A 27,856-nucleotide genomic window follows, 5' to 3' on the forward strand; every position below is an offset into this window, starting at 1 on the left:
AACTTGGCCTGCAGTAGGCTGTATCCATTTCCCTAGGTCAAATAGACTTCATATTCCACAGCAGGATTAAACCAAGGTTAGAGCAGATGGTAAAATCACTGTTTGCCCTCCCTTGGGTTTTCCAGCATTTAAGAGCAGCGTTAAATTTGAGGTCATGTTATGCATGACACGCTGCTGGTGTTTGCTGTTACAGGACACTTTGAATAACTTCCCTTCCCAAGAAGATAAGCAACTTCACAGCTCAGCAGAAGTTGAATCCTGGACACTGGCCTGGGCTCGAGCAGGAAGAGTCCTGGGCTAGGGCTGCTGGTCAAAGTGGCTGCTCTTAGTATCCCTTAAGAATGAAGAAATAGTCTACCGTCTAGCAGTGAAAATATTTAATAAACTCAATAGGGGCAGGGCGGGGGGGTGGACACACAGGACAGGACAGAGAGAGCACTACAGGATGTGTTCTTTTGTTTGACTTTACTGTAAAATTTTACTAGGACATAATTCCCAATTCATATACATCAGTAGTAGCATTTTTCTAGAATAAGCATGTAAAATTCAGTTATATTATTTTTATCCACATGTATGTTCAAGCTGTTACTTTATGAGGCAATGTGATCCGCTATTGCATACAGGCAGTCATATGTGAAAATATGTTGTTTTTTATTGTATTGATGCTTGGAAATCACATTTTGGATTATGCAGATCAAAGTTCATTTTATCTTGCATTAACAGTTAGCGAATATGATGCAGAAAAAAATAAAATAATAGATTTATAGAATTCAAACTTGGAAAGGACTATTATGATTATCTCATTTAACATTTTATACATAGGCCAAAGTTTGTACAGCAAAATGTATATGTATATATACCCATATAATCATGCTTACTCAAACAAATGTCACCTAAGGAAAATCTCTCAGTGGTTTAAATGCTTCAAACAGTAGAAAGAGTCCATCAAATCCATTGTAATGTTTTTGCCATGACTAATTATATTCACTGGGAAAAATGACCACCTTATTTCTGATTTGAGTATATAAATATGCAACTTCTAAGTATTCCCTGTTTTATTTCTGCTAGACAAAAAAAAAAATAAATAAAAATACAGTTTGTTATCATACTGATTACATACAAAATTTTGAAACAATTAAATGCAGAATTCTCTAGGTATGTGGTCAATGATGTCAGGCAAAATGAAAAATATATATATATTTTTTTTCCAAACAATATATACATGACTATCACTTGATACAATGAGCTACACAGTAACCCAACATCTGAATCAACAAATCTATCCATCACTTAGGTGTGCACTCAGGTTGTAAAGTGATCATCAAAACCAGCTTTGATTTTTCTTGAGAACTGATTCTCAGCTTCCTTATGTAAGTATATTTATGAGATGTAAATGTAGAAAATAATTATATTTGTGTTTCTCACTCATAGAAGGAGGATGCTTACTTTTCCCCTATCCCCAGCCTCTGGATTCTTTGTAGGTGTGTACATGCTACACACAAGCAACTTGGAGAATCAGGCACAAATGCCAATGCCATTGCTGTGGTTACTTTCAGAAACTTATTGAAGTGAAAGAAATTAAGTATTTTAAAAGCAAAGATAAATTTATATGCCAGTTGTTTCATTTGATAATTACTTTATACATTTATGAGTGACTTATGTACGATACAACAAGTAACCACTAAAGGTAGTGACTGGTGGATACTTGGCTGGTATAGAGCCAGCTGCCAGTCTGAGCCAGACTTCTTGACCATAATTTAATTCTAATAAGGCATTTCCAGTAATTACTCTGTCAGTGTACTTGTTGCTGTTAATATTTTCAGCCTGAAAACTAAGTTTGTCTATTCCATCAATGACCAGATAGCCAGAGGCACGGGGACTAAATGATTCAATGGTATATTCAAAAACATACACCCCAAGATATGGAACATGGAACTTCCCACTTGCGGGGGCAAATGAAGCTCCGTAGTTGACATCCAGATTGTTAAATCTGATGGGTCCTGGAGTTGTCATCCCATATGTATGAGAGGCAAAAAAAGCCACCATAGGTGCATATCTGTATGATCCCTTTGAAAAATCTGGAAAGGAATAAAGAACAATTTCAAGTAATATCCATGGCATTTCCCTCTCATTCTTCCTGTTATATTGTAGACTTGGATTAGTGAGAAGATCAGAAAAAGCTTTTCTGAAGTCACATAATTGAGTAATTTGAGCAACTAAAACAGTATTTCTACATAAGCACACAGTTTTTCCGTAATGTATAAAAAAACATTTTTCTTCAGAATTAGTGCCAGGTGTATCCACAAAAGAAGAAATTTAGAAAAAAGCAAGGTAACTGTGATGGACTATGCTAAGTTAACATGAAGAGAGGTGCTATTTTTCTTTTCTTTCTTCTTTTCCCCTCTCTACCCCCATCCCATGATATCTTTCATTGTTCATCTGTGTGTGCTGAAGCCAAGAATTTTCTCCACAAATCTTAGACAAATAGTGGAGAGGTTTAGTACTCCCGACGTTAAATGAGGGAGTAAAAGTATATGTGTTTCTCTTCCAGCTGAGCATGCACACTGTGATTCCCTGCCACTGTAAAAATGATTTTATTCACTATTCATATGCTGTCATGAATGAGAATCAGCCAAACAGCTGCTGAAAGCTGCATTAAATTCTCATTCCATGCAGCCTAGATGTAAATTATTTATTTGTTTTCTGGGCTGAATAAGCACAGTTTGCACTTTTCTTCTTTGAAATATCTTTCAAGGGATGTATGGTTTGCTACTGAAAATCAGAGGTATGCCTAAAATGACTCCTCCAGGCTATAGTCCCATATATTATGGTAGCTAGTGGTATTTATAGGGCATTTCATGCAGTGTTGAAGCTAGTATTCCCAAGTGATGTGATTTCACCTCCCCCCTTGAATTCCATGATGTCATGTTCAGCTACATCTATTGCATTCCCTCCTTCAGCAGCCTTCTGCACAAGTCAGCAGGGAGCTTTCCAGCTATTATGGCTGGTCCCAACCCAATTTAATCCTATTGTCTGGTCATATTAAAGAAAGAGATCGAGAGTCACCCACAGGAATTGATGTCTTCAGCACCAAAACACAGGACATTACTTCTTCAGTTGGTACTCATTAAAGTGAAATGTGAGACCTTTGACCAGCGAATGCTCTCTAATTAGACCTTGGGGCAAATGCCCATGCTGCTAGCATATTGCACTACTAAATTTTTTACTTGCCAACACTCAGAGAATTGTCGTTCACCAGCTTCGTACTGCAGTTGACTCCTCCAAAGGGGTGGCGACAAGCACAAATAAAATTCTCTCTGTCATTGATACAGGTTCCTCCATTCTGGCATGGGGAGCTGACACAAGCTGAATACTGCCCTGTGATAGAGAGGGAGGAAAACCAACAACCTTAAGTTTCAATGGCATGTACATACCCAAACAGTCATTACAGTGACATTGCCCAAATTTTCAATATTTTGGATTTTGGATGGTCTTTTCATCAATTCATAAAGCTGGTGTCATTTCTGCTGAGGTTCTGTGTGAAGGCTAACTTCAGATCCTGTCCAGGTCGTTCAGCATCTCTGCTAATTCAGCCTGCCTGTTTCCCTGAACATAGCATATCCTGAGCTGGTCTCCAAATTATTCAGAAATACCTATAAAAGCTTAGTTCTGCTTGTCTCTGGGGGTCAGATACATGTAATAAGATGAAAGATATTATAAATCTACCTTTTTTGGAGCATCTTGCATGCCACACATGAGAAGCATTAAAAGACTGAGATATCTGAACAGCTGTGACTGCGTAGTCCAAGAGAGTCCTGTCAAGAAATAGCAACCTTTCCTTGCTCATTTCTCCCCATTCCTTCCTCCTTAAATTTAATGACCTCCCTCCTCGTAATAAAAGTTTAAAGCCAGCAAAGCCTGGTTACAGCCGAACATTAGGAAATGTTCCTTCTGCTGTTCCTGACACGAGTCTTTCTATAACAATTTAAGGCAGGGTGGACCTACAGATGGTCCTTGGGACAGGTTCAATTTGGAAGATACTCATTCCCATAAGGAGGTGAAGGTGCTGAGAATCCGCCCTTTCTGGCACAGAGACCTGCAGTCTGTCCAGCATCAACTGGCAGTTGACTTTCTCTGCTGACTATCGCACAGCTGGCTCAGTCCTCATCCTCTCTTACTGTATTGTAGCTCTTAGACACTGCAACAAAACAAGACACCGTGAAAATCAGGCAGTCTGTGATCGTGTGATTAAAGAAGTAGGCTGGATAAGCTTATTAATGGGAATGTGCTGAGAGGTTTGGAGCTGACTGCAGGAGCCCCTCAGAAACAAACAGCAAAACTTGGAAAGGCAACGCTGACATATCCAATTTTATTTCCTTCTTTTGGTAAGACAAATGAAATTATTTTTTTTTCTGTTGCTTCAAGCAAATCTGTGTCTTGATTTGGTTTCACTAATGCAAGCACAGAAAGTTGTTCTCAAAGGGCATATTCAATTCATTGTTGGGCATAGCAAAACACAGATTTTGTACTTCTGGTGTTGAGGATAGGCTGTCCTGTCTATGACATTATTCATCCAAATGTGTCACAACCACTGGGGGTGAGCCAGATACTGGAGATGAAAGATCTTAAAAGCTATCTAAACCACTTCCAGTACTGGTTCTTTGTCCATAAATAAACTCAGTTCCAGAATATCCACCAAAATTGCTGTAAAAAAATCGTATTTCAAGCAATAAAAATTATTGATGATTTTGCAGAGCATCTTCACTGAGGCTGTCCTTACCTCTCTTCCTATGTATGTGCTGGCCAAATCATGCTCAACCGATATGGAGAAATCTGTAATTCCAGTGCTTCTGACCTCTGAGGCAGTAATTACTGAGTGCAATTATATAATGTTTTGTCATGGCCGTTTGGAGGAACAACATTCAGGCTATGTTAAAAATTAAACATCACTATGAAAAATTTGAAACACAAAGTATTCCCAAACTATACATTTTTATTTTTTTTTTTTCCTTTGCTTTAGTCAAATAAAAGTCAGATGTTTTAGAAAATGAAACTTTTCTTTGCCAGCAACTACCAGTAGAGCTGTGGAAAGAGAACTCCATATAGTCCTGTGATAAATCTAGATTGGTAGGTAGGAACTGAAAAAGCCTTTTGTGAAAGAGTTTACTTATTGCCAAGGAAGTATTAAACTGGATCTTCACATAGGTATTCCAGTAATGCCCACAGTTAGCTAAGATTCCTATCGGACTATTTCACAGACTGCTGCATTAAGGCAACTAAATTCCACAGGAAATTTTAGTTCAGAGACTAGAATGCTAAAGCACACTGAACTGTGCCACTTGAACTTGCACTGATGAACCATATAGACCTAAAAACACAGCAGTAATTTTTTTCACAGAAAATGGTGTTCACCCTATAATGCCTAAAATAAAGGAACTCAGTAATTCATGATGGAGGTCACAGCACAGGCAACTGGACACGAGGAAATTATGCTTTTCTTCCTAGATTATAGTTTTGCTGTAAATTTAATTGAAGTTATTTTTCACTCATATTTGCCAAGTGTCCACAACGGTTTAGAAGTTGTGTGAAAGGAAAGCAGAAAAGGAAGGAAAACAGCTGATTGTGTCGACTGTATCATATTCCCAAAATACCATAGAATGCTTTGTGTAGGAACACAGCTCATTCTCTGCTAATTGTCCTCTGCTTATCATAAGCAAGTATATCCAAGAAACAGGAAAAAGATCACATGAAAGGAAATGATAATGAGACTGAGACCAGTGTTTTAGCAGTCTGCAGAGGGATGATTTTGCCTGAATTTAACCTTGGAGTTAAACCAAATTCAGACATAGCTTTACTTTTGTAAATTAACTTACTTTTTGTAAATTAACCCTCATGGAGCAGCATTGCTTGGGTTTATGCTTTACTTTCTACAAGCTAGGAGAATCTGTGGAGACTAGAGTCAAATAAGGAGTTTTAGAGTAAGAGGCCAATGCCCTAGACCTCCAAGGAATAAGCAATTTATGTGTAACATCTGTGTGTTTTACAATAGCATATATTTGTTGTCATTTCTGGAAGATGCTGCTCATCTCCCCTGCATTTTCTTTTTGTTCTTTGCTGAAGGGCATTCTGGAACACTGTGTCCATGTGACAGATACTCTAGTTGGGGTAAAGATGCCAAAAGTTTCAGGTTAGGAAAAGATTTCTTACTATTGTACACATCCTATTTTTAATTAATCCTTCACAGTTTAGTAGTGTAGATGAGGAAGAAGAAACACTTTAGAAATGTCCTGGTTTCAGTTAGCACAGAATTAATTTTCTTCCTAGTAGCTGGTGGAATGCTGTGTTTTGGCTTAGAATGAGAAGAGTGCTGATAACACCCCGATGCTTTAATTGTTGCAGAGCAGTGCTTATACTAAGCCAAGGACATCTCAGCCTTTGCTCTGTCCTGCCAACGGGCAGGCTGGGGGGTGCAGTAAGAGCTGGGAGGGGACAGACCCAGGACAGGTGACCCAAACTAGCCAAAGGGGTATTCCATACCATCTGACGTCATGCTAAACAATATATAGGGGTGGCTAGCCGGGGGGAGGGGGCCGGACTGCTCGGGGTTAGGCTGGGCATCGGTCAGCGGGTGGTGAGCAATTGCATTGTGCATCACTTGTTTGTACATACTATTATTACTTTCGTATTATCCCCATTGTATCATCATTATTATTATTGTTATTATTATTTTTGTTATTTTTTTTTTTCCCTGTCTTATTAAACTGTCTTTATCTCAACTCACGGGCTTCACTTTCCATTTCTCTCCCCCGTCCCAGAGAGGGAGGGGGGAGGGTGAGCGAATGGCTGCGTGGTGTTTAGCTGCCGGTCGGGTTAAACCACGACAGTCTTTTTTGGAGCGGCTGCAGGAGCTGGGACTGGAGCGGCTGCAGGAGCTGGGACTGGAGCGGCTGCAGAATCCACCGTAGGGGTCACAGTGGCCGTTGGATCTGTCACAGGGTTTGGAGTGGCCGCAGGGTCTGTCACTAAGTTGACAGCAGTATCAATGGCAGCTCGATAGGCATGAGCCAGGCCCCAGCACGTTACAATGATTTGTGTTACTTTGGAACTGCCAGAATCATTACACCTTTTTTTCAAGCATTCTGCCAGTTTTTGAGGATTTTGCCATTGTTCAGGGGTGAATTTCCAACACACTGGGGGTGCCAACTGCTCTAGATGCCTGCCCATATCCACCCATACTCCCTGCCACCCACAACTATACTGCCTCCGGGCAGATCTCCGGATGAGCTTCATAAGTAGTTGTTTAACTTTAAGCAGAATCTGAAGTGCATTCATGAGGCAGAACAACAAGACTATGGTATTCTGAGTATTCCAGAAATATTCAATATCTTGGAGAGCTATTGTGACAAGCTCAGGGGATAAGAGGGTGGTGAAGGAGGAAGGCAGAGTGACCCAGGAGGATACAGGGGTGGTGAAGGAGAAAGGGAGAGTAAGCAAGTAAGGAAAAATATCCTCCCCTTTCCCCTCCACAGATTGACTCTCTAATGGAGAAAAACAATAGGTATAATTGCTAATAGTTCCCAAGATGCTGTTTCCAAAGTACAGAGTCCACGATGTTACTGAGTATAAATACCAAGTTAGAGTCATGACCAGATATCTTATCGTCTCATAAGCCATTGCTATAACACTTAGTACCATAATGGTCTGAAACCAGGGCCCGGAGAGGAGAAACAACACTACAGAGAGCAAATACGGAAAATAATGTACTATAATACTCAATTTGGAAAACAGGCGCAGCAGAGTTGTGATTAAAGCAATCAGCATCATGACAAGTGACTATTAAGCAGGTCTAATCCTTACACCAATTTTAGTTTAACACACTCTGATCAGATCTGCCGTTATCTCAACCTTTCGGGCCCCACGTTGGGCGCCAAAAAGACTGTCGTGGTTTAACCCGACCGGCAGCTAAACACCACGCAGCCGTTCGCTCACCCTCCCCCCTCCCTCTCTGGGACGGGGGAGAGAAATGGAAAGTGAAGCCCGTGAGTTGAGATAAAGACAGTTTAATAAGACAGGGAAAAAAAAAAAATAACAAAAATAATAATAACAATAATAATAATGATGATACAATGGGGATAATACGAAAGTAATAATAGTATGTACAAACAAGTGATGCACAATGCAATTGCTCACCACCCGCTGACCGATGCCCAGCCTAACCCCGAGCAGTCCGGCCCCCTCCCCCCGGCTAGCCACCCCTATATATTGTTTAGCATGACGTCAGATGGTATGGAATACCCCTTTGGCTAGTTTGGGTCACCTGTCCTGGGTCTGTCCCCTCCCAGCTCTTACTGCACCCCCCAGCCTGCCCGTTGGCAGGACAGAGCAAAGGCTGAGATGTCCTTGGCTTAGTATAAGCACTGCTCTGCAACAATTAAAGCATCGGGGTGTTATCAGCACTCTTCTCATTCTAAGCCAAAACACAGCATTCCACCAGCTACTAGGAAGAAAATTAATTCTGTGCTAACTGAAACCAGGACAAGAAAATAATGAAAAACTTTAATTGCAGCTATGAATAGTGGAGAACAAATGAAATGCAGTTGTTATTTACACTTAGAACAGTAAGAGTGGAGATAGCATATTAATGCCAAGTTTTTCTACTCTTTGGGAGGGCAAGCAGCCAGAAACTCTTCTGGGAAATAGGCTGCCAATGCTGTACAAACAACTCTTCAAACAAATAATGAAGATTTGTCAGTATCTACTGCAGCATTGTTTAGAAGTAAATGAAATATTTAGCAATCTAATAGTCTCCCTATGGAAAGAAGTGACTCCAGTGGTTCAGTTTGGAAGTGTCTGAACAAGAAATGACTTTCCAGTGTTTTCTCAATATTTGGTTATCTGTAGCTGTCTCTGTGGAAGCCTTAAGAGATTGGAAATCTGAGAGCGATAAAAGCAGTGAGCATCCTCAGTAGTCAGGATGCAAGGAGTGACATGGGGCTGCAGGTGAGGGGTTGCCCACCAGGGCAGGCAGGCACGAGCAGAAGGTGACAGCAGAGCTAGAGCATGAGCATTACCTGGAGAGGTGACGAGCAGAGTGAGGCAGGTCAATCACATCAACCGGGATCAGCCGCAGCCCAGCATGACTCACAAAAGACCAGATCATGAAGCCTGGCCTGAGCTGGACTGGGGCTCTCAGTCATATGGGTAGGGGGTGCAGTGTGAGGGATAGGTCAGGCTGCCTGGGGCAATGCAGGCTATTGGTGCCCTCAGTGACTTGGTAGGGAATTTGGTTGCAAGTGCTCTATGAAGTTACAAGTTATCCAAGTTACAAAAAGGCACACTCACCACACAGTGATCTTGGACAAAAAGTGAGGATGACAGGAGGCCTTTTCATCACTGCAGCTGTTCTCCCCAGCTTTAGGTGGAGGCAGTTTGTCAAACTTGACCTGAACTACTTTGACCTGAACTACTTAGACTCTGGCAACTCTGTTGAGGTGCTTCTTTGTTAAACAGAGATATCTAACACTTCAACCATGATGTTTTTCAGGTTTACTAAATTAAATACAACAAAGAAGTTTCATCCACCTGTTAGTCTGAAGTGTAATTATGCAAAATGGAGGTGTGCGCCATCAAACTGAACTAGAATAATAATCAAACTAGTGGAATTAAAACACAGGATCAAAATACTTAATTTGTTTAAATTCACTGCAGGATTTAGTGAAAGAGTGGCAATGGAGGCTTGCATTTATGTCAGGAGTCAGAAATCATGAGAAACTATAATCTGACAGAAAAAAAAAAAAAAATGATTTCCACATATACAACTGCAAACACTCTGACTTAGCCCTCAGTTTCAGTGTGTAGTCCCTGCTGAAACAGACAAATGTGAGCTTGGATTAAAACTAAAAGATAGAATGCAGCCTATTGAAAGTTAGGAGTATTGACCATCGTTTCAGTACAGGGAGTTGTCTTGCTTTGCTGAGTTTTTGACAGAAGCAAGAAGATAGGAGATAAAACGTAACTATTATTGAAATCTTAAATACACTTTAACTCCTTTGGTACTTCATTCTCCGGTATACTAAGAACACTGATTTTGGTCATTCCCATGTGAGTATACTAAGATACGTAAGATGAGTGTACTAAGATGAGTGTATTAAGATGTACTAAGGGTGTACTAAGATCTGGAGTGAGATCAAAAGAAGATGAAGAATGAAATGACCTTTATCTTACAATGATGCGCTGTTTTAAATACATAAATATAACACAGTTGCACTCTCAGTTATTCATGTTGATGGGAGGGCAGAATAATCTGAATAAGGCATAGCCACAACTAACATAAGACATGCCCCAAGAGTGCATTCAACTTTGAAAACTGTGACAGCCTCTAGGTTCTCTAGAGAACAAAACCAACACTAAATGGCAATGGGAAAATTGGAATTTAGCTAAGTTGTCCTTGCTCTGCATCGTGCATTTTTGCAGTAGAATAGTGTACTGGAGGATAGGACCAGACATAATCCATAACAAAGGCTAATGAAGAGTTTACTACTTTTTTTTTTTTTCTTTAAAGGATGTCTTTGCCCCTATGTTAGATACTTGAGGGTATCTTAAGATCCTAATTGCTTTTTTATCCACTCCACATAGCTATTAAGTTATTATCAGGTGAGAGAGATATTCAGTACTTCTCACACGTATTCTACCCTCTAGCTGACAAAAAGCTTTCCTTTTGTTCAATCTACAACTTGAGAAGTCTTCAAACTTGCATGTACCTGCATACATAGTGGAAACTCACAGTGTTTCTCCTTGATGTCAAATGATTGTTGTGGAAAGTGTTACCTCAGGGCCAAATCCTGAACACACTAAAGCCAATGAAAAATTTCAGTCTGTTAGAGTAGAATAGAATATTGAACATTTTAGAATCAATGAGAATTGACATTCACCTTTTTACTGTTTATAGAATATGATTTTAATCTTTGTGGATTAAAATAATGGTCTAAGAGCTAATGCATTTTATAATTAGCCGACTGTACCTTAGGATTTCTTCTAGAAACTTTAGTAGGGTCAGCACATATTTCTGGATGGTCTCCTGGAACTTAGAGAGAAAAAGCTTTCCTGGAGAAGTAAAATCTACTGATGTAGAAGATGGATATTTGTTAATTAAGACAATGGTCTTACTTCTTTAACTTATGGAAATGTAATGTATGACTTTGCTAGGCAACAAACTTCATTGAGTGCAAAAGTTCATTACTGCTGGAAAACTGCATAAACACTGCTATGTAAAGACCTTGCTTAAAAATATGGCTTTGTTATGTCTGCAATGATCTGCACTTTTTGTAAGTGCGAGCACATAGTTAATGTTATCAAGTAAGCTATTTAATAAATTTGGCATGAGATAAATAATAAATAGGAAAGACATTAATTCACTAATGCAGGTGGCAACTTTGCGTGCTCCAGGCAGGTGGCACTGGTGACAGTTTCCAAAACAGTAGAAGACTCAGGAGGGATCAAGGACATCAGATCTCATTTTCACCTAGTTTTAATTGTGATCAAGGGTTTTGAATTTCCATCCCGTGCAGTGGTAAGAACAGGCAGAAAACAGAAATGACCAAGAAAGAATTGCTGTTTCAATATGTTAAAATAACCAAATTACTTTCTTGGTAGCAAGTGCATTTTTAAGTGTGACTGCTTGTTGGAATAGCTGTGTGTTCCCTCTAATTGAAGTGTGTTAAGTCTTTCAGTGGGGATGGAGTTCATCATAAGTCAGATACTTGTGGGATTAGAGCTTTAATGAGCATCCTTTCCATTGATTACTGAAAAGTGCTGTATATAGGACAGGAGGAAAAAAGGAGGGATGGAGGGCAAGACCGCCCCATAACAAGAGCCATAGCCCTTTCCACCACCACGTCTGTTTACAATAGGGACGAAATATGCTTTCAGAAATGTTCATACATTTAAGAATGCTGTATAGAAAAGATTTGTCTTGACATTCAAAACTATCTGGACATTCACGTGTCATTTAGGAGTCTGTCTCACTTGTTTTAATGTGAATTAGTCTCCTCTAGGATTATTTTTTTTTCCAGAAACTATATTTCCATAAAACATCAGCTTGTGCTATTGATTTTCACTCAAATATGATGCCAAAAGGCATAACTTTTGTATTTCTATGAATTCATCCATATAAATGAATTTCATGTGATGATGAAGTAAGGAAGCCAATCACACTCAGAATGGCAGCTTCTACTCAGTTGAGCCATTCTCTAGATGAATTCAAGAGTCAAATACACTTTATTAGCTGGACTACTGATTCTGCAAGAACACTGTTATTATTTTAACTTATCTTAATGAATTCAAGTAAGAGCTGTCAAAAGCTTCTTTGCAATCATTTGGTGTATTCACTTGCTTAGGTATTTAATACCTTTCATCCCCATTGATGCTGCAAAGGACTGATGAAACTCCAGATATCTCTCCCAAGTTTCACATTTCTACTGAAATTGCTAATTGAGAGGCAGGCACAAAATTATTATAGTTTAGATTTTCTCTAAATTGATGGTTAGGTTTGAAAGGTCAGGTCCTCAGCTGAGTGTGTGCGTACACATATATCTTAAACTGATTAGATGTGAATTTATTAAGGAAAATTACATGGAGCTTCTGGGATGTCTTTATTGCAAAGTCTCCTCATAAGAAAAATAAACCTTCTTAGAAGAGTAACCTCAAGTTCCTCCAAAACACTATGGCATTCTCTGAGTTTTTATTCTCCTTCTCCTTAAATTATTATGTCACCTGTTAAGACTACTCTCTTACTCACTTCATCTCACTGATTACATAATACCCTTTATTACAAAAGAGACTAATTTTTCTTAACACTAAAACACATTACCTGAATCTATAGTATTATCTGTGTTTCTCTGACTTCGGCTTGCCAGGCTCATGGTGATGTTTGTTGTCCCTTTCTTCACTGGAGCTGGTTTCTTTATAGTTGGTTTCACTTGCTTCTGAAGTTTGGTGATGTTGTTCATTGCACTTGCCACCAATATGTCAACATGCTCAGTTAAATTCATCAGGATAGTCCCTGCTTTTATTTCAAGCACAGATTCAATAAGCTCTTTGAGGCCTCTTTGCAGTAGGGGAATATCTGGCTGAGCAAGTTTAATTAGCACAGGTATACTTGCATTCACTTTTTGGATGGTGCTGTTGGCATCCTGACACAGCCCCCAGGCTTCATGAGCAGTCCTGTTCAGAAGTGGAATGTTGTTTGAGAAGCGGATTGACTTGGCTTCCAGAGCCTTAATCCTGGAATTCAGTGCCTGGAGCTGAAGTGAGATCATTTGTTCTTTCTCCGTTGAGGCAGCCTTGTTTTTCTTCAGTGAGACACAGTTATTTGCCAAAAACTTAGAAATTTTTGACTCCACACCCAGGAGGCGAACCTCATGGTCCCTAGATTCCTCCACAGAGTCAAATATTTTTTCTTCCAGTCGGGTGATTTCTTTTTGTTGACTGTCCACTTTTGATGATGTTTCATTTAAAATATAGTAAATTCTTCTGAAATTGTGGAGCATAATTTTGTCTGACTCTACATAAGGAAGATCAGAAATGGATGTAACTACTTGTGAAGTGAATTCCTGTTTCTTGCCAGTAAGCAGTGTCCAGAGGGTTTCATTCAACTGTTGAAACTGGGAAATTAGAGCCATCAGGCTGTCCAGCTTCTCCACTCTGCCACAGCAGACCTCAGTCTCATTTTTCAGGGCATGTAGCGTATGTTTCAGTACATAGTTATCTTGAATAGAATCAATAGCACTGTTTATTACTGTCATGGTCTTGTTTAATCCATCCTCTATTTCCATAGAGCATTCATTAATACGACTGTCAAAGAGTTCCTGATAAGCCTGAGATTCATTTTTAAGTCCTTCCTGAGTTTTAGAAAGTCCCTTGATTGTAGAACTCATTCTGTTAATGGCAGTTGTGAGGTTTTCAAGCTTTTCATTGATTGCTTCAGCTTGAATTTGATGTTCATAGTCTGAAGTCAGACTAAAAGGTGCCCCTTGTTCAATCAAGGGTTGCAGGATCTCCATGTCATAGCACAAATCATTAATTTGCTCATTCATTTTATTAATCTTACTGTCCAATGGAAGGACCATGTCAGAGAGACTTCTGTTTAGGATAAGCACATTCTCTTGGGTTGCTGCCAGCTGCATTTGGAAATCCTTTCTGCTCTCTGACAACATGTCATCACAGACTCCCAGAACAGAATCTCTCTGAATTTCCAGTTCAACACTGAGATTGCTGATTTTGCTGTCCTGGATTCTTAAGTCATCGTAAATCTGCAGCACCATCAGGCCCTGTTTCTTTACTTTCTCATTCAGTGTGAACATGTACTCTGTAATGTTGTACTCTGTGACTTGATCTGTTGAAGGGATGTTTTGATTTGAAGACTGTTCAGCTGATAAAAGTTGTTCATGAGCATCTTTCATTTCAGTAAGGGTCCTATTTAAAGATTCAAAATAAATGACACATCTTGACTGTTGATGTTCCAAGTTCTCTTCCAAGGATTTCTGCTTTTTCTGTAAAGCTTTCACAGGCTTGTCACAAGTTAGGGTCATTTCCTCTTTCATCTGCACCATATGACTTTTTAGCTCCAGAATGTCAAGCTTTGTTGGCCCACTCTCTTTCTCTTGAGCAAATTTTTGTTGGGTTTCATTCAGATGTTTGACTGACTCTTTTGTATTTTCAAGATCTTCTGATAAACTAGACACAGTCTTGAAAATTTGAGCAATGCTCTCTTGCATTTCTCTTCGAAATCCTTCTAACTGTTCTCTGACAATGTCTTTGACTAACATATTAATACTCTTGGATTTGAGACCTTTGGGAGAAAGGATAAATATGGAAACAATCAAATCAATAGTCAGCAATATTTTTTTTTTCCACAATGTGAGCACAGCGCTATAAGGAAGTGAAATGCCCACTTTGGTTACCCACCCACAGAGGAAAATGTGCAGCTGAGGAACACAGAAGATGACTACTTGTATGAAGTCTCATCCCTGCTTCTAATGAAATCAGAGGGAATTTTGCTATTATTTTGAAAATGCAAACTCATCTGCTGTATATATAGTTTCAGTTTTGATTGCCTAGATAAGCTGTCTCTGAGCACTGAAATTGGGAGAGTTGTATGCTTTTGTGGCTTGCTCGGAAGAAAACAAGGTGTCCTTTTTCCATTTGGAATGTAAGAAAAAAATGGCTTTAACAACATTACGGTCAAGAAGAAGTAATAGCAGAGATTATTATTACCTTCCTATTCTATCATGTATGATAAGTGATCATATGACACACTATAGTGAGAAAGAAGAAAATAAAAGTAATAGCCTTATTACATATCTAAAATTAAGGTATGATAAAAATGTTGCAAAAGACAGACTTTTAAGGTACACATTTTAAGTTAGTCTTGAATACTAACTTCTTTAATAGCTCCTAGGAATTCTGATCCTGAAAAGCAATGGTTAAAGGTAATTATGTGGGAATTCTGCTCCTGTGTAGAATATCAAAATATGACTCCTGTATAGCCTTAAGTGGGTAAAAGCAGTCATAAAATACTGTCCATCAAGACTGCTGCATAAAAATATTGAATTAATTAGAGCAATAATTCTGCTCCATTATGAGATTAGAAGGACTTTTTCTTTCTTTTTTTTTTTTTTTTTTTCTTTTTTCTTTTTTTCTCCAAAGGTAGCCCCTGTGTCCAGTTAAAGCACTGAAACATTCTTTGCACAAACACCAATGACCCTGTAGCCAGCTTGCCGTATAATGATTATACTCTTCAAGCTCTATAATACTTTGATGACTATCAGTTTTCAGATTAAAAATTATTGGTAAAGATAGAAACTCTTCCTTTGCCTTTCTCTGTTTTCCTCTAAATTACTTCTATAGCCTGGAATGCTATATCCAGTCTGAGGGCTGGAGCCTTCATCTCTAAAACAGCAAGGCAAACTCTGAAACCTTATTTGAAAATACATTCTCAGCAAGAGCAATATAAGTGGCAGGAAATCAGACCCATAAAACATAAGGACAATAAATGCCAATACAGCTCTGGGCCCCAAGGGTGCAAAAGAAAGTCCCAATAAAAATGGTTTTGTTCTGAAAGCTAGAAACATAGTACTTTTTCTATTCAGGAAATCCATTTGAATTATGTGTGTCCTTCCAGCTGTAAACAGGCTAATGTAACTGATAATGGCTGCTTTCTATGAACTATAAATGAGTTTCAGTCTTCATTATGTCTGATAAAATGGACAGTAAACATCTCTGATGCTTAGGGGAGAAATCTGTCACTTGTTCAAGTGTTTTTTTCAAGGTAGGATATAATAGACAGGTGCAGTAAATTTGATAGCATAGAAAAAAGCCACTTCAGAAATATGAAATGAAGTTTCCCAGGCAATACATTCAGTTACTGTCAACTGTGGTCACAGATGTTACAGCATTTTTTTTTTACATACAATATGGAAAACAACAAAGTGATAATATTGAGATTGCCTCTATTTTTTCACTTTTGACTACCCAAACAGCAAGTAAATGACTAGACAAATATATACACATGAATGTGCACTCACATATGCAGAGTTTTGTCAATGAACTTCACTAAAAGAAAAACAGCAAGATATTCGAAAATGAGGATATACTGGCAGCTGAGGGGAGGATCCAAGATATGAATGAAGAATAAAATAATTTACGTGTAAAGGAAACCATTATCACTGATGATTTGGTCAGGATACTTGAAGGTGCTAGAAAATATTTTGTAGTTTTAAGAGTCACAAGGAGTGAAGAGAAGTTTAATGGCTGTGGAAAAAAACAAAGTTACTCTATGCCTTCTATGAGGAATTCATTCCATTTCTTCATGTCAGCAACATATTTGGATGAAAATCCATCCTGCTGCAAGAATTATTCTATGGGATCTACACTGGCCTTTTGTTTCTGTGACAGTCAAGAAACTGCCAGCCTCTCCTCTCCCATTCCTACTCTATTTAGCTGGATCATGGGTGTTTTGTGGATCTCAGCTCTGTTTTTCAGGTGTTCTTGTTATTACCAAGATGATGAAACCTGACAAAACAAACAACTTGGGGTTTCTCTCCATTGTTTCCTGGCTAGGATAACTAGGTACTTGGTAAGCAAGTACTGTTTTTATTGCTCCCTGAGGCTGTGGGAGCATACTTCACAGGAAAACCTGAACCAAATTCCTGCTGTTGGTGACAATCTTAAGCTTGAGCTAAGAATACATGTGAGTACATTCATGGATGCAACTCGATCTTTCTGTTGCTCATTTTGAAATGGAAAGTTCCAAACTACCTGTGATCACTAAGGATCTCTTGAACTTTTTATGAGATTATGAATTTTAATTTTAACTCCCTGGCTGAAATCCACAGTGCGTAATTACTCTGTGTCAACATATACTCCCTCTGCAGTTTCAATTACTATTTGAAGAATAGTGTGCAAAATAAATGTATGTACACAGGAGACTGAGCTGAGGTTATACATCCAGCTGTAAATGACATTTCTGACTTGGAAGTGATTAACTCTCCATTGCTGAGTTCATTTTTAAAGGAGTGTGCATTTTAATAATGAAGAGGAAAGGAGTATATAAAAGGGCTTGATGTGGATGAAAGAAGGAAGAAAGAATAGCAAAAAATAAGCAGAGTTTATTAAATGAAAGGGAGAACGCCAAATCATTTTCTCAAGACAAGTAAAAAAGTAGGATGAGTCTCCTGAGTATTGAAAGCAGTCTTTTTAAATGCATAGAAGACTTCAATAATCAAATTAGAGGAGCATATCAGTTACTACAGTGTCACCTTGTATCAACAGATGACAGATTTGTGGGACCAAAGTCTATTTACAGATAAAAACAAGAAATAAAGACTTTGTAAACTGTATTGAATTGTTTGTTCAAAGAAAAAGACTTCACTCCAAACAAACCTTGATACAAATCTGGGTAGCCATTAGAATTTCTGATATGAAAAAAGGTGAATAATGTATGTGAGAAAGGAGGTGGGCATCATGCAAAGAAAATGCAAAGGCAGGAGGAAGAAGGAAGAAACCTGAATAACATGAAGGAAATACAGTCTTAGCTATTCTTTGAAAGCATATTGCTTCAGCAGGCAGTGGTAGTGGGGAAGCTTGTGAAGTGTTTTGCTTCAGGTGAGCTTCTAACAGTAATTTTTAGCAACTCTGATGTATGCTCTGCGTCTGTACTGAGCTAGAGGACAGCATGGAACTCTTGACAGTTTCAGTTTCTTTAGAATATTCTTTGCCCACTTGGGATATGACAGAGTGATACTCCCCGGGCAGAAACTGCAGTTGCCCTTTAATGTTATTACATGAGCCAACAGAAACACGAAGCTTGTCCTCTCTCCCCTGTTCCATTCATTCCTGCTGTTTACCTATGTACAAGCCAAGAATAACCTGTATTGGAGTGCCCATAATGAGAGTTAAGGAAAGTAGCTGATGGCAGCATTTTCATTACAGCTACCTGATTAAGAGGTAGATCAAGGACATAAATCAAAAAAAGGCCAGCAAGAAGGGATTTCATTGAAGCAGGTATAAAATAGAACATGGTAGATAAAAACAATAAAGACTTAAACCACATTTACAGACAAGTAGGAAATAATGTGTTGGGTTTTGTTTGTTTGTTTGTTTGTTTGTTTGTTTTGTTTTTTTAACTGTGCATTTTAATTAGGACTTGGGCCCCTAAATATAGATAGGGAATGGAGAAGCAGGAGCACAGCAAATGACCTCTTGGAATAGCATCAAAATGACAGCTAGAATGAGTGGAATATAAAAAAGAATGAAGAGAAAGCAAAAGGGAAATGGGAAATATTCAAAGACAAATTAAATGTATGCCCAAGGGTCAAGAATGCCATCTAGCAATATGTGGAGAGGTGAAAGCAGGTCACAAAGTGAGAGATGGGATAAATGTGATCCAGGGTACAAGAGAGCCATCTAGCATTTGGCATGAGCAACTTGGGAAACAAAAGAGAACTGAAAATACATGAAATGGGACAACACCAGATAATTGTAAGGGAAATACGAAAGCACTTATTGCTTCATTTAGTTTTATCTCTATGAAAAAGTTTCAATTCCCCCATGTTATTTTTAATCAATAGAAAGTTCTCTGGATTCTGTAACATATTATACAATCAGTTTGGGAAAAATCCTGAAAAAAATAGGAAAGTATTGCATATCAAGGAAATGAAAGCTTCTGTCCCAGTCTGTTTCTTAAGCACTGTTTCTAGATAAGTATCGAACAGATCTTGCTGTGGGATTTACAAAGAATGGATGCATAATTTTGCTGATAAAAATCTGCCCAACCTTCTGATCCCTGTCTATGTCTTTCTCATTCATCCAATAGAATAAGAAGGATAATTTCTTACTTGATTTTTAGCTCATGAGCACAGATCTTTATCAAAGTTAGCCTAATGTTATCACAGAGGCGAATTATTCAGTGGGATGTTTGACATGTTATAAATGCAACTACAGAAATCCTTATATGTTTCCTCTGCATATGTGAATTATGTGTTAAAGAATATTGCTTGAACTTAGTATAAAAGCAAATGCTACCTCCTTTAGCAGCTGTCAGGTAAATTAAAAGCAGAGATAAGAAAGTTTGCAGAAGCTCTAAGTAAGAGAAAATGCGTTGATAGTAGCTTAAGTTACCATATAGATGATATAGTACATAAGAATGTAAGTCCCTTTTGTTACTATAAAAGATACCATAAGAAATGCTTAAATGAAAAAAAAAAAAAAATCTTTCTGTTATGAAACAAGAGTTCTCCTTCCAAATGTTGAACAATAGAATAAGACAGCCGATAATTGTTTTTTCCCTTTTTTTTTTTTTTTTTTTTTTCTCCTGGCACCTTTAACTGGGTGAGTGATTACATTAATTTATTTTTCTTACCTTTTAGAAAAGACTGGAGGTCTCTGCCCTTATCTTCATTGATTTTGCCTTCCAGAGAAGAAAGAGTCTTGCTTGCATCATTCATGGCAGCAGTAATGTTGTCAACCTTCTTCTGTAGAAAAGTCAGTTTCATCTCCTGGCTGCTAATCTTCTCGTTCATTTTTTGCGTGAGTGCTTGTTCACAAAACAAAATGAGCAGAAGAAAAAAAAGAAAAAAAAAAAAAGTAGCATTACAAAATTGTGAAGGTAAAAATAAAATGTAATTGACTTGAGAGACATTAGCTGAGAGTGCAGTGAAAAGTTTCTGAATTATTAGCCTGGAGTGAATCATCTTGATTTTTGTCATGTATCATGTATTAGTGACATTCAGCAGCACAGCAGTAAATAATTACTGAAGCATCTGTATCCATTATAAAGCATTTATAATTCCAGAAGAGTACTTTGAATGGTTAGCATATTTTAATCAGCATAATGTCATTCTCCACCTAGCACCCTAAGGGTATTCAGTTAACTCTCATTTACCCTACCTCCTTTAACACAATCACAAAAGCATTGATTTTTACTTTCCATTTATAGCATAACTTCATGAATTTCCAAGGCTTGTTTCTGAAGAAACACATCATATTTTCAGTGTTGGGATCAAAATAAAGACTTGTTCAACAGAGCAGCAAGGGGAAAAACTATCAGAAAAACAGCTAATAGATAAATGACTTCAGAATAATTAGTCTGTCACTAAGAAAAGATATCCAACCTGTTCAGTCAATTTTTTTCAAAACCTGCCCAAATTTTTCCTGGCATTTGTAGTCTCTTCAGGTGCAAAAAGGCCTATCTGGATGCTTTTAAGATAGTGGTAAAGAAGGCCTTGATCTTGCGAACTGAAACTTCATGAAACATCAGCTATCCACCAGTGTTTCACAGCTGACAGGAATGAGACTAAGTCTGAAATTTTCAGAAATGTTGAGAAAATTAAATGATTAAATTCCTGTAAGCAAAGCTTTAAAATCTCTTCAACAATTGAGTTCAAATGGCCTATACACATACGTTATACGCATAATATACTACACCACATTATCCAAACTATACCATGACTTAACAAATTGCTATGCATAAGATTCTTAAGCAATACAGATAAATATTTATTAGTGCAAATTTACAGTATTGCTATTGATCTTTAGTCACTTTTCATTATGGGATTAGTGTCTTTTCTCATGGCAGTACACTTATAATCAGAAATCATGTAGGCACAGGCTTAGTGTAAAATACAGGCTGTAGGCACAGGGTCCTGAAGACAAGAAAAAGCAAGTTTGAAACCTGAATGTTCTGACTAGAATTTGATTCTTAAATATTCTAATATGTTTAAAAAAAAATGTATCATATCTAACTCAATAGCATGTGGGAAAATACAGAGAATTCACCAAATGCATCAAGTCGGTACAGATGAATTGTGCCAAAACCCACAAGAATGCTTTCCTGTAGAGACACTTTGACTGTAAAACTCTTAATAGGTATAGCTTGATGAGTAACCTGTTTTAAGTTAGAGTGTTAGCATCTCCAGCTGTTTACTTTCCCACTTGGTGTCCACTTAGACAGAAAACTGTGATTATATCTCAACTAAGTAGTTTAGAGTCTGGCAATTCTCCTCAGCTTTCCTCAGCATCATTGTGGAGACAAGCCGTTGGTGGTTCTTTTTGAATGCTCCATGGCATAATACTACTCTCTGACAAAGACAAAAAGACAAGTCTGGATATTTCTGCTCTTTGAAGGAGTATCTCTCTTATTTGAATTACCACCATAATAAACTGAGTTGTTTTCAGTACTGGCTCATGTATAGTCATCAGATCTAATAACTGAATGATAATTAATTTGCGGAGTGCAACACTTTCTTCAGTTACATTTCTGTCAGTCTTACTAAAGGGAGTAGAGAAGCTTCAAAAATTAACTTGAAACTGTGGTTTATAAATGCTATGACAGATGGAAATAGAAGCTGGCTTGTTGAGTTCTGACAGCAGCTTACGGAGTGGCAGACCAGGGTAGTCAAATACTCCTGACCCCAGGTTGTGTTTGCAGAGTTGGCAACTAGAACAGGTATCTCTTTATACTCTAAACTGATCCTATCAATTAACATGGAGTGCTGAGATTTCAGTTTTAGAGTTATTTTTCAGGCCAGAATTGCTACTAAGAGAAGTGGCTCTATTTAACGCTATTGATCAGGCTCACTTTTTCATATGGGCCCTCTCTATACACACCCACAGAGGAAAACACTGATCAATATGTTCCAAAACCTTATGGCTTAAAATGAACAAAGGTGGACAAAATATGGACATAGTGAGCAAATGAGTAGTGCAATAAGACGTGGTCTCAAACATTTGTGGTTTGGAGTGGTATATCGTCCCTGTGTTGCTTAGTTATTTGATCATCATAGATGGAGTAGTTTAAAAAACATCTAAACTGCCATTACCAAAGTTCAAAGAGTCACTGTACTGATTTTGAATAACAACAATTTTTTTGAGCAACAATTTTTATAAGCAAATACATAACAGAATTGTGTATTCAGGTAATATAATTAACATCACTACATTTTCTTTCAAAGTGCAAAGGTAGTCTACACTACTAGATTTTTTGTTTGTTTGTTCTTCTGTTAATTCATCTAACTCAGTAATGCAGTGGTTTAAATATTTTTTATTCTTTTTTTTTTTTCTTTTTTTTTTTTTTTTCTGGTTTTAGCTTTGTCATGGACAAAGCTATAGTTCTGTCCTGATTTCAGCTGGGATAGAGTTAATTTTCTTCCTAGGAGGTGTTATGGTGCTGTGTTTTGGACTTAGGATGAGAAGAATGTTGATAACACATTGATGTTTTAGTTGTTGCAGTGCTTACACTAAGTCAAAGACTTTTCAGCTTCTCACACTGCCCCACGGTGAAATTAGCTATAAGAACTGACCTGGACCACTGGGGTCCTGTGAAACTCCTGGTGTCCTCTCACTGAGAGTTCTGCTGCTTTCAGCCTGATTGCTGTGTAGAAAAGGTTGTTGTTCTTGAGCTAAAAGACAGACAAAAAGGAAAGGATGCAAGTGAAATACTGAATGTGCCTAAATGAGGATTCTGAATCAATTGCTTTCAAAAACAAAACAAAACAATACAAAACAAAAAAACAGTGCAGTTTACTCTTCTGCTTAGTACATATGTAACAGAGTGCAGAACCACATATTTATTAACATAGTGAACAGCTTTATAAATGTCTTCCTGACATTGGTGAGGGTTGGTGTTAATACTATAAGGTCAGAACTTGTCCTAGAATGAACAGAACATGGAAATATACAGGGCTAAAAATTCTAGATGAACATTTTAGATCAATATAAAACAGCAATACAAATACAATACAAAGATTGCTAGCTATAAAATTATTTACTTGCAGCTATAAGATTATTTTTTTCCTAGGTGAAAGGGATAAAAGTAAAGTTTGTTGAAATTATTTTTAAATTATTTTTTATTTTTCACAGATTACATAAATCTTCAAATTATAATAAGCTTCTCATTAATGTGATGCTTGCAGCACCTAAAAAAAAAATGAAAAAAAATTATAAAGAGTAATCAGATTCCGGATTCCAACAACTATTATCTGAGATTTTCAACTGGTACCTACATTAATAATTAAACTTAGGAAGGTGGTAAGTTTGTAAATACTTCCTCTGGTCATGGTAGATGAGGTTTTTCTGTGCTTGTTTTACCTCTCAATCCCAAGATACAAAAGCACTTTGTAAAAAGCTGGACTAACATTACTATTTCAGTACTACTGTTGGGGATACTGTCACCCACAAAACATAGGAAACAGCTGATGGTTCTGGGAAATGAAATGAGATTTCCACCTTCAGGACTTAATTCTCTTTCAATTCACTTTCATTTCATGGTAGTGGGGGAAAAATGAAATATGTACAAAGCAGGTTGTAAACTTGTTAGTGTAAATTCAGACCAATTTTTACATGTTTGTTAAGTTCATGAAGCATTTTGTATTGGCTGTTGTTCCATCTTGAGCACATCTGAGGAATGACACTTCAGCTGATGTGATTTCCAGCCTTTTAGTACAGTAAAAGAAGAACTTGGATATGGCAACATTATTCTCCAGTTCAAATATTAAAACAGAGTACGACCATAATGTGAGTTTCCAGGGAAACAGAACAAAATGCTGAATCAAGAAATTCTCTATTTTTCACCAGTCTTTTTGCAATGTATATGAGGATCAATAGATTTCATTTAAGCATAAAGTGTTTGAGTTTGTAAATTAATGGGGGAAGTAACAATTAGAATGGGAAAACATCAAAGGAAATTATTAAATGGACTGAAATTTTCATAGAATTTGCTGAAATGGTCTGATAAAAAATACAAAATCCTTAGTAACCATTTCAGTAGCTTCTGTTATTTTTCCGTGGCATGATTATTGACAGGAGTTAAATACTTGCATTCACCCCAATTCATTACACAGCATTTACCAGTTGCTGATGTGATGATATAATCTATGACAAAGGAGTCAGTTACTTGCCCATGATAAAGACCAACTGATCGATGTCCTTTTATTCTTTCATTTCACTGATCCTTCTGTTGCTCTAAACGTATTCAGCACCACTGTTACAGATATCAGATTTTTTATACTATCCATCTTATCTTTCATTCTCCCTATTAAATTAAGTGCCTTACATTGAAGAACACCTAAATGCTTATAGTCAGTTTTATTTGCTTTTAGAGTTTCAAGGACATGTATGTATTGCTGCATGATTGTTTTACTAATGCTTTGAACTGCTCAGATAGCTTAATCCCTGTAAAACCCAGGACATAGATATCACCCTGTTGGAGTAAACCAGTAATGGAGCAAACCACTAATGCATTGTACTGCTTCTAACAGCAGCAAGTACTGTAGCCAGCAATTCACACACATACACACACAGAAAACCAATCCAGCTACCAAATAAAAAAATATATATATAAATAAATAAATAAAATAGAGAGAGAGAAAAAGAGAATTCCCTGGATTGTACATTTATGGAATTTCATCACTGTATAGGAAAGGCACTTCTCATACAGCCCTAGAAATTCAGGAATTTTATTGGTGAAACAAATTCAGAACAGTCAGTGGCAATATAACTTCTCCTTTATTATTCCTCTAGGCTAGCTCAGCCCTTTTCCAAAGGAACCACTTTGGAATCACAAAGGATCACAAAGTAATTAGGTCTTAGGTGCTGATTGGTCCCACAGCTGATATCCCCATCCTAGATCCCAAACAGCAGCAGATGGGACAGGAGCACCAAACTGAAATACCAACACACACATTCTGTAGGTTCAAAATAGCCATCAAATAACTTGAAATGGGATATGCTATGCTCATTTTAAGCTAAAATAGAAAATATAAATTCAAAATTAGACTTCCAGTCCACCCTACAGATGACATTTACAATAAGAAGCTCAAGGAACTTGAAGGTTCCTAGCACTTCCAAATACGTTACGCACATAGGAATCCAACACTAGGTTCCTGTTGTTGAATATATTGGCCTAGATGTATAATTTTTAAATACATGGGACAAAATTATGTGCAAAATGATTTCAGGGAATATTAAAAATATGAAAATTGTATCTTTTTCTCTCAATATACTTTTGATGGAGCAGAAGTGTTTCAAGAGAAATCCGTGTGGGGAATTAGGTAGTTTCCTCCCACTCCCTCTCAGAGCACTCCTGTGTTTAAAGGTGAATTGCTACCTTTTGTGTCTGAATCTCACCCCACGCTGAGGACGGCACTTGCTCCTGTGCAGAACATTTTACAGCCATCTGCTGGAGAAATGACATCGCTACCAGGCAAGAGAATTCAGTGCTAACAATGGCTACTGTATTGTCAGCAATTTCAATAACAAGCCCTTTGCTCTAAACCACAGCCAGGATAGATGGAAACAAATTACCACACATTAAGTTACCTCACTCCAAAGCAAAGCTGAATGCAGCATGACCTATATTTGAAGATGTATTTTCCAGTTCTTGAAGTTATTTGTGACACATCATGTAGTATCCACTAACCTTATGTCCAAAAATGAAATGAGATTTCCCTCCCACCCCAAAACATTACCACAGACAAATTGTTTTCTCTAACTTAAGGATAAATAGTTAAAATAAAGCTGTGCTTAGCAATAATAATATGTCACAAACTGTGTAACTCAGAACTGACAAGCTCTTTAATTTCAGCAGTTTTGCTCACAGTCAAACATTTGATATTTCTGAATTAAAATACTGTCATTTTGTTTGTTGAATTGTCCGTATTCTGCTGTTCCGTGAGATTTATAATAAAGAATTCATGTCTATAGTTTTTCTTTATTAAATGACAACAACAACAACAACCTTTCTTGTAAAGTTGCGCTGTCCATGCTACGCCAGGATACATGTATTACCCAATTTAGGAATGTGTAGCCACATGGGAAGTAGAGCTGGAAATAGTGATATGAACACCACTTTCTTTCCAGAGGCTCTTCTGTGTCACTCAGTACTGTTACCCACAGAAGTATCTGTAGCCAGTTATAATGAGGATACCAAGTACAGTTTACAAATGTCTAGAAATTGCTGTCAGATGGAAACAAGTTTTTCTGCTGCCTAGAATGTTGTACTGAAATCATTATGTATGGGTTAACTTGGTTTGAGAGGGAAACTAAAGCAGGAGTTTTGAATTAGCGTTTGCTACAACCAATCCACATCACACTAATGGTGCCTTCCCAAGATCCAAAACAAATCATTAGAATACCCTGATTCCCTTAGCACAGAAATCCTTCAATAAATGGTTCTGTTGTTAAGCAGATCAAGCGCAGACAGGCCACGTGGAGGCCTCAGGGACTCTGGAGAGCCACTGTCAGAGCTTACAACATCTCTCTCCCTACCATTGTAGAGATAGAGTGCCTGAAGACAGGGCTCTTGGACTCCCAGTTGTTCAAGTTCATTAGCTGATGTCCCTTCATGGGAATTGAATAATACAGGCAGGGCTTGTGCTGGTGGTCTGCCTCTCATGGGAGGGAGGATTCCAGTAGCAGGGAAGAGGAGCATTTCTGACATAACACCTTTCATCCCAGTCTCTTTAAACACTTCTACAAGCATTAATTAATTAAATATCCCAGTGCCCCTGTGAGATAAATGTCATCTCAATTTTCTAGATGGGTAAACTTGGGTATGCAGATTATAAGTAGCTTCCCCAAGTTATTCAGCAAGTCAGAAGGGGCTTGAAAACAGTACCCGGGAGATGTAATTTCAAACCCAGTCCTGTAACACTTGACAATGCATTCCTTTATTCTTGTTTTTACATAGATACCACTACAAATTGAATTAATAGCTTTTTTTTCCTGGTCAGTGCTTCCATGTTGTTTTGATGTCATTTCCATTTTATCAACTGTATTCTGACCCCTTTATAAGCATTTTTGAAATTTATTTTTGCTAATGTTTGAGTTTTTTAAATGCAAATCTTTAAAACATCTGATCCATGCTCATTGGACAGCCTTGCTGACTGACTGTGTCCCCTGTTAATATCTGACTCCATACTCAGCTACACAGAAGAGAGTTCTGTGCCTGCTGAGGTTCTGGCTCTTCAGCATTAAAATTTCCCTCCTGGATGTGAATAACAGTGATTTCTCTTCATTCCTGTACATTAATTTTTAATCACAACCCCTACTTTACCACTGCTGATTGAATTCCCTACCACATCTAATGGCCTTTCTTGTAATATTCATTCATTTAAAATATGTATGCTGATGCCAGATCTTATTTTTCAAGGGCAGCTTGTTTAAGGCCAGCAGCAAAGAAATAGCTATTACACAGATGTTAACCTACAGTATATTGTCATATGTTTGATCACCAGGGCAGAGGTAAAATGTTCTATTTTATTGAAAAAGGACACAGCTATATATGGATCACATGTAATACTGA

At 37.7% G+C, this 27,856-nt stretch overlaps 1 protein-coding gene across 1 annotated transcript in view; it reads right to left on the bottom strand.

Moving 5' to 3' along the window:
• Positions 1–1,656: 1,656 nt before the first annotated feature.
• Positions 1,657–27,856, bottom strand: part of MMRN1 (multimerin 1) — a gene marked incomplete at both ends in the record, with an annotated part of 43,139 nt that continues 16,939 nt past the window's right edge. Inside the window, 5 exons of the mRNA XM_084285745.1 lie at positions 1,657–2,078; positions 3,232–3,373; positions 12,864–14,848; positions 19,919–20,092; positions 22,857–22,955. Of these exons, the coding sequence (XP_084141871.1) occupies positions 1,657–2,078; positions 3,232–3,373; positions 12,864–14,848; positions 19,919–20,092; positions 22,857–22,955 (2,822 nt within the window). The remainder of the gene's footprint in view (positions 2,079–3,231; positions 3,374–12,863; positions 14,849–19,918; positions 20,093–22,856; positions 22,956–27,856) is intronic.

The sequence above is a fragment of the Netta rufina genome, assembly GCF_964035555.1.
Source record: "Netta rufina genome assembly, chromosome: 4".
Taxonomy (NCBI): domain Eukaryota; kingdom Metazoa; phylum Chordata; class Aves; order Anseriformes; family Anatidae; genus Netta; species Netta rufina.